At 54.3% G+C, this 7,888-nt stretch overlaps 1 protein-coding gene across 1 annotated transcript in view; it reads right to left on the bottom strand.

The window, feature by feature from the left end:
* Micall1 (MICAL like 1) overlaps positions 1-7,882 on the bottom strand; it is a 26,955-nt gene extending 19,073 nt beyond the window's left edge. Inside the window, exons 1-3 of the mRNA XM_004634604.2 lie at positions 7,620-7,882; positions 2,939-2,987; positions 2,552-2,693 (exon numbers count right to left, since the gene is read on the bottom strand). Of these exons, the coding sequence (XP_004634661.1) occupies positions 2,552-2,693; positions 2,939-2,987; positions 7,620-7,765 (337 nt within the window). The 5' untranslated portion in view covers positions 7,766-7,882. The remainder of the gene's footprint in view (positions 1-2,551; positions 2,694-2,938; positions 2,988-7,619) is intronic.
* Positions 7,883-7,888: the final 6 nt, after the last annotated feature.

Below are 7,888 nucleotides of genomic sequence, written 5' to 3'. Positions count from 1 at the left end.
AGCCAGACACGATGGTGCACACCTATAAATCCCAGCTCTCAGGAGGCTGAGACAGACAGCTCCTCACAAGTTCACGGCCAGCCTGGCCCACACAGTGAGTTCAAGGCCAGTCTGAACAATATAGTGAGATCTCACCATCTTTATTACACTTACCCTATTGGACATCACACCTTAGCAATGTGATGTACATTACACTGAGCTGTTTGCCAGCCCAGAAAACGATCCAACCCAGAAATACAGTTTCGAAGAATGTGGATTGCTTGGCAGTACTGTCAACTAGAACAATCATGGGGCAGGGGAGATGGCTCAGCAGAATAAGCACTTCCCTGGCAAACGCAAGGCTCTGAGTTCAATCCCTGGTTCCACAAAAAAAAAAACCTTGAACAATCATGGAGTTGAGCTACCCTAAGTTGGGGCGATAAGAACACCCATCTCGGGTCCTAAGTAAGGGTCAGGTGCAAGTTCATACCTCATCTGCCACTCACATCCACTCTGGGAAACGGAAGCCATCCTTAGCCCTACTGCAAAGGGGAAGCCGAGGCAGGCAGGTTAAGGAACTAGCTCACGGTCTCTTAGACAGTAAAGAGCAGAAAGAGAATTTCGAATTTATGTTTAACCTCCACCGTAGCTAGACAGCCTCTCACCAAGTGCCACAGGGTCTACAGTGCTTCTGTCCTTGAGACAGGCGGGGACAGCAGACGTGGGATACTGAAGCCTCTGAGAAGTGTAGAATGTTGCACTTAAACTCTCACATTCCCCTTTATACACAGATCACCTCCAGATTACTCACAACATCTAATGCCACGTAAAGGTCAGGTAAGCAGTTGTCCTGCTGCGTTTTTTTAGGAAATAGTGACCAAAAATAATCTGTGCGTGTTCAGTACAGACTCAAATATACACACGTAGTAAGCACTACTCTGGTTTTTGGGGGTGGTCTTTTTGAGACAGGGTCTTGTTATACAGTTCAGACTGGCCTTGAGCTTACTTTGTAGCTGAGGCTGGTCTCAAAAAGAGGATCCTCCTGCCTCAGCCTCCCGAAGTGGGAGTGCTGGGATTACAGGCGTCGCCACACCTGGCAGTACTGATATTATTATTGTTATTATTACTGTGCTGGGGATCAAACCCAGCTCAAGCTAGGCAAGAGCTCTACCAGCCTCTCAAATAGTTTCAGTCCGGAACCCGCTGCCCGTGCAAAGGCAGGCCCTGAGGACACAGGCCTGGAAATTCATTCTGATTTCTTTTTGGTATCTGTTATGGCTGGTGTCTAGTTGTCCCCACTAAAGCTTCATGCAGTCATGGGGCAGACTTCTAGAGTTTGTGATTAACTCATGATCCACTGGGATTATGGGTGTGAGTGCTGCTGGGATTACAGGTAGAAGTGCTGCTGGGATTGCGCTTGTGAGTGCTCCATCCAGCCTGGAGCAGATAGCCTGCAATGTGACATAAAGAAGAAAGACTTGCTCTCTGTAGCCATTGTTGCCACTGTCCCTGCCCTTTTGCTCTTGCTCTCTTGCTCTTTGCCACCACCCTAAATGGATGCCCTCTGCCATGTGCCTCTCTGCCTTGGAGCCGGCTGAGTATGGACTGAAACCTCCACTGACTGCGAGCTAAATAAACCTTTCCTTCCTTCATTTTGGGTGCTGGGTATTTACCCAAGCAACAAGAGAAGAGTAACCGAGATGGTACCAGGAGCTGAACTCAGGACCTTGCACTTGCCAGGCAGGCACCTGTGTCCCTGAGCAGTATCCCCAGCCCTTCTGATTTCTATTACAACACACATGGTGTTACTTGTTCAATTATAGCACTAACCCCCAGGGTCACCTTGGGGAGGACACGCAGATTCCTTGTAATACTTAGGCCACGTCTATGTTCCAAATTTTCTATAGGGAACAAGTTTCACTTTTACTAACAAAAGAAGACTTTTTTTTTCCTTCAGAAGAAAAACAGCCTGGGCCTGCCCATATGGCGAGCAGAGGCTAGAGTCACGCAGGACCCACAGGCAGCAGTGATCCCAGCAGGAAGGAGCCAGACTTGGGGGTTCTCAGCCCAGCCATCCGCCTCCCCGCCTCCCCGCTGTGTGCTCCCCAGCCCCTGCTTCCCCTGTTGGGCCCACTTCCTCTCTACAAAGGGGAGGCCCAGCTGGGCCTGGGGCAGTTTCTGCCCCAGCAGCCAGGCCCGTAATGGAGCTCACTTCTGTGGAGGACGCCCCTACCCACCCCCAGCCCCGAGGGTCCAATGGGACAGGGTCCTGTCCTGGTGGAGAAAGAAATGCCAACCACAGACCGGAAATGAGGGTGGTGGAGGTGAAGTCACAGGGCGGATGAGTGCACCGGCTTCTGCGCCCTCACATTACTTTGTTTACGTTCTGTGTAAGACTAAGCCGCGAGTCCATCTCTAGCTGTGTGTCCAGCTACTGCTGTTCTACTCAGTGAAAACCTGAACTCGGTGATTAACTGAATGAGCGCTGGGTTCATTCACACACACACACACACACACACACACACACACACACACACACTCTGCCTGAGTGCAGTGCAGAGAACAAGCTCACCGTAGCTGGGGCTGGTGAAGTGGTGGTAGTACTGGGACACATAGGTCATGATGCTGAGGCAGTCAGGGACACTCATGGAGACCATGTCATTGGGGTCCAGGAGGGCAGGGATTCCCAGTTCCTTTTCAGCGACTTCAAAGGCCTGGTGGGGGGAGGTTTGAGGGTGGGAGTGGGCATGGCCAGGGTAGGGAGAGGACACAGTGTTAGTGGTCAGTGGGTCCCCTCAGCTTCACTGCCACCCCAAGCCCCCCACAATGCCCCAGATGGTCCATGCAAGGAGCCCAGGGAACTCCAGAGATGGGGAGGGACAGCGAGGGGCTTCTTGGGACCTGCATAAGACCCTTCTTCTCCCCCCAACACACACCCACAGCTGGCTCCCAGACTCACCAGACGGTTATTCTCAAAGACATTGTCCTTGGAGAGGGAATCAAAGTCTCTGCGAGAAGCAAAGAGAGGAGGGTGGGTCAAAACAGGAGGCCATGGGGCAGGACTGTGGAGTCAGAAAGGAGTGGGCATGATAGCACAGGCTTGTAACCCCAGCGTTGGGGAGGCTGAGGCAGCGCGAACACCGTGAGTTCAAAGCCAGCCTGGGCTACATAAGCGAGATAAAGGCTGGCCTGAACTACATAGTGAGATCCTATCCGGAATGGGGAGAAGGGACCCATCACAGCAATGTTAGCCTCAGCTAGGCAGACTTGGGGGAGGAAGGCTGTGGATTTCTGAGGGAAACAGAGGTAGCAAGCCCTTGCTCATAGAGCCACACCTGCCAGGAAGGAGCAGACGTGGGCTCAGGGTCCCCACAGGCTCCCAGCAGAGGCTAGGAAGTCACTGGGAAGCGGTGGGCCCAAGGCCAGGCTGCTAAGTCTCCCATCCCTTCCCTTCCTGAGTCCAGACTCTTCCCCAGGAAGCCATCATCTGCATCAGTGGCGGAGAGGCCACCAAGCCCAGCTGGATGCTGGTGCCAGTGGGCACAGAGGACGCTGGTCCCCATGTGCATCACCATGCCTAGCTCTTCACCATGCTGACAGACCTTCAGGGCTCTGTACCTGGGGGTGTATATCTCACTCTACAGATGAACTCACTGAGGCCTGGAGGAGCCAGGCAGCCCCTTCCAGCCCGGGTCACTGACACACAAGGCACACGTGCTTGCTGGCTGTAACCTGGGCGGGACAGGATGACTGTTTTCCTTCAGGAGGCCAGCGAAAGAAAAGCAAGTCTGAACCGGAATGGAAACAGTACAGGGCTATTTGTGCTGGACAGCTGCTCCTCCTCACTTGGGCACCCCAGGGGACGGCTTGGGGACAGCTTCCCATGAGGGAACCATGAGGGCTTTCCTGGTTTCTAAACGGGGACAGGTGAGAGGAGGCAGGACCTGCCCAGACCATGGCATGGGACAGCTGGCTGCCGGGCTGGCTTTTGTTATCCCCTGCCTCCCCTCCCGCTGCAGGCAGCTTGGCCCTCCTGCGCCTGCCCTGCTTGCCTGCCTGCCTGCCGGCAACCTCCCCTTCCTTCTATGGCTGCAAACAGGGCCTGCGGGGCCTGCATCTCTTCCAGGCGGAGCTGGATGACCCTGCGCAGGTCAGCAGCCCGCCCCTCCCAGCTCCATTTTCTCATCTGTGGCCACAGCTGCCAGCCTGGCGAAATCCAAGCTTGGTAAAGGACAGTCCTCTCCACTCCCCAGCCACAGTTCTCCAGGCAAGAGAGGGAAATCAAAGTGGACCCCCACACACTGCCACCCCAGGCATGGCTGTGTGGGCTGGGGGAAGAGGGGCCCACCTGTAAGTTCTGGCCCCTTTTACCAACTCTGACCCCTGGCTGCCTTACAGATGCCCCTGGTATTGCATGCTACTGCTCAAGAGTGGGCATTCAACAAGCTCAGCCTCCAGGTGTGATACCGAGATGTGGGTCTCTGCCATTTATTTCGGCCTCCCCAACAGAGTTCCTGGAAAGCCAGGATCATATTCTACCCATCCATCCTGTGCTTGCAACACAAACAAACAGCTCCTCCTATTCACATGAATGTTTGGTGAATGAATAAATGCTGAAAACAGTGTGAAAACTGTAAAAACCCACAGGACAGTACAGTTTTTTTCCTCCAAATTCTTCTCCCACCTCATCTTTGTCCTTCACTAACATTTGGGTTTTGGTAACACTAATCTTTTCTGAAAGTTTTCAGAGGCCTGGAAAGTTCCATTTCTCTCTAGGGGAGATGAAGGAACAAAAATGAAATCCACATGGTCCCTGGTCTCAAAGGAGCTTAGAAATGTCCGAGCCAGGGGGAAGAGGACAGCCCAGCCCAGAAGCCTGTCCCCGGCAGAGGCCAGAGTCCACACTAGCCTAGAATCTCTTCACCCTAACCCCATCCTAACCCTCATGCCAGTGCACCCCTACTCTTTGCTGAGACCTTCCCTACATTTTTTTTTTTTTTTTCACCAGGAATTGAACTCAGGACCTTGTGCTTGCCAGGCAGGCACTTATGCCACTAAGCTCTATCCCCCACCCTCTGTACGTCTTTGGTGAGACCTGGGCCTCAGCTTTACTCCCACTAGTCACTGGCCTCAATGGCAAATGCATGTCCAGCCTTCCCATCTCTGGAGGGGAACTACCTTCCTTTTCACACTCCTCTGGCCATATTGCTCCCTGCCAAAACTCCCATGACTCTCTGGCCTCCATCCACCTTCTGGAGCCAGCCAGAGTCTGGAAGCCCAGCCTGAGCCCCACTCTTGACTCCTGCAGCCCTGTGTCACCGGGCCCCAGGAGGCGGCCCTGCACATACCCAGGCCTTGCCCGCTGCTAGCCTGGCCCTGGCCCATCACCTAACTTGTCTCCTCCAAATCTGTGCTCTCCCTGGGAGGTCTCAGTGGTGACACTGATAAGAGCAGATGGAATTTTTATCACTGTTTATTCCCCTTTTCCCCCACACAATGCAGGCCCTCAGGTTTTGGTGGTTTATTATCTTCATTACCAGTATGAGGCCAGGTACAGCACAGTAACCACAAATGCTTTTTATTTTCTTTCCCTTTTTCTTTTTGGTGATAGGGAGGATAGTACTGCATGTAGTACTGGAAGTTGAACTCAGGGCCTTGAGCTTGCCAGGCAGGCATTGTGCTGCTGAGCCACATCTGGCCCTGTAAATACTTATTGAATTAATGAAGGTACCAACACACTGGCACCCCCCTCCTGCCTAATAGCACTACTGTACTTAGGACTAATGGTAATTGTATGTTTATTACCTCATTCAATCCTCACAATCCTGTGAGGTAGGTCTTCTTATATCACTCCCATCATTGTTCACAGGAACCCAGTGATTCACCAGAGGTCTCATACCTCCATTTCAATGTCAAGAGTGCAGATTCACCAAACAGGCTAGCTTGGCATCCAAGTCTCTTCTCATTTTATGCCTGTGCCCTGCCACCAAAACAATAGGCCCCGAGCCTCTGGTTCAACATAGGGTCCAATCCCGGCATCCTCTTCCTGTCATAAGCTCCTGCTCCTCAGCCCCGACCCTACCTCCATTGGTAGGGTCATCACACACCTCTCAGGAGGTGGTACATCCACCTCTGTCACCTCTCTAAATCCACTCCACACCCAGAGCCCATCCCACTGCTGCAGCCCTGTGCCACAGGGCCCAGAGTTAACCAGTCTGTGTACCACTGCACTGTCAAGTCCTGGGCCATCCTCTGAGGGCCCTGCCAGGTACTAGCCTGGATGAGGAGCAGGTGTGGAGCTGAAACACACCGGATTCCAGGCCCCACCAGGCTGGGGGAACCCAAGGAGGGAGGACCAGGACTTCCACCCCCCAATTTGCAGATGAACACCGAAGCCAAAGAAATGGTGGGCACGAGATATGATATACTTTCACTCACTGTTTTATGAATGGAAGGAAGGAAGGGGCTCTGGGTCTCACCTCACTGGACAGCTCCAGGAAGGAAAGGGTTGCCTCAAGCTTGGAGGCCAGCTGATGGCTGTCAATCAGACCCCCTGAGTCTCCCCAATGCATCCCTCCTGACTTCCTCCTTCCCTTTGCAAGCCCACAGGGAGGTCCCACTCCTAATGGGGAGCTGTTCAGGAGTCAGTGTACCTGTAGCCATCTAAAACAGTTAATCTAGGGGCTCTTCTGTGCCAGGAACCGTGCTAATACCTCCAGAAGTAGGGTTCACTGTCCTCACAGCTCAGGGCCCCAGAGGGCTCAGCACACAATGGTTTATGGGGGTGGAGAGGCGGCCTTCCCTCTGCTTTACTAGATTCTAGCTGGGCTACAAGTTAGGTTGACATGAAAGATCTGAACAGCAAGCCCCTGTCTGGCAAGCACAAAGTCCTGAGTTCAATCCCTGGAACCAGGAGGAAAAAAAAAACTGAACAAAAGAAAAACTGTGTTTAATAATATACATCAACATGAGCACACGAGCGTCTCAGATCCTGGAACTTGACGAAGAGCTAGACTGTGGAAGAGTATACAGAATCCTGAACTACAGAAGGACGAGAGGTTGTGCTTGGCAGAGGGAGCCAATAGGGCTGGCAGGTCCTGCAGAGGTTTCTGGTACTGGGGAGAAACTAGTGTAATTTCCCTCAGAGATGTTAATTTCTTTTACAAAAGGGCGCACAGCCGAGGGACTACTGTTTCTATGATTTGCTCAACTCTGCCAGAAAAAGTCTACTCTGGGTTGGCATATTCCGTTCTCCTATAGAAAAGTGTGTCCGGAGTCCCATGCCCGCTGGAGAGGAGGTTAAATGCGAGAAGCCCGGGGTCCCCAAGGAGGGGTCAGCGCCCCTTCAGAGAAGGTCAGAGAGGCAAGGGCTCAGCATCTCTAGCAAATCAGAGCCCGAGGCAGTTCGGCTAGGTTCAGGGTCCCAGAGGGTGGGGCCTCGACGGCTTGGTGGGGGAGGGGAACTGCCTCATTGGGGCTCTCCCAGAACCGATCAAGGGGTCTCGGGCAGATCAGCGTTTGGTGGTCTCTGCTAGGCCGTGTCCCCCAGGGGGCGGCGCCTGCCACCGCGTCACTGAGGGGGGCGGCGGTGCCCAGCCCCGCCCGCCCTGCGCGCGGCGCGCCCAGCGCCCGGCACTTACAGCAGGTCGGGTCGGTGCCGGTGCAGGATGGCGCAGAAGGCCAGGCCGTCCCGGAAGGAGCTGCTCAGGTCGCGGATCTCCACGCCACCGTAGCCCTCGCACTGGCGGCGGCACCAGGCCAGCAGCGCGCCCCGCGGGCCGGCCATGGCGGGTTTCCGGCTGCGGCTCTGGGTCCGGGTCCCGGTCTCCGCGCGGGGCCGGTTTCCGGCTGCGGCCCAGCCTCTCGCTCCGAGCTCGGGGCGCCCTCCGGTGGGGCGGGGCGGGGCGGG

This window comes from Octodon degus, unplaced genomic scaffold (assembly GCF_000260255.1).
Source record: "Octodon degus isolate 3935 unplaced genomic scaffold, OctDeg1.0 scaffold00064, whole genome shotgun sequence".
NCBI lineage: Eukaryota > Metazoa > Chordata > Mammalia > Rodentia > Octodontidae > Octodon > Octodon degus.
This window is presented reverse-complemented; position numbering and strand designations above follow the sequence as displayed.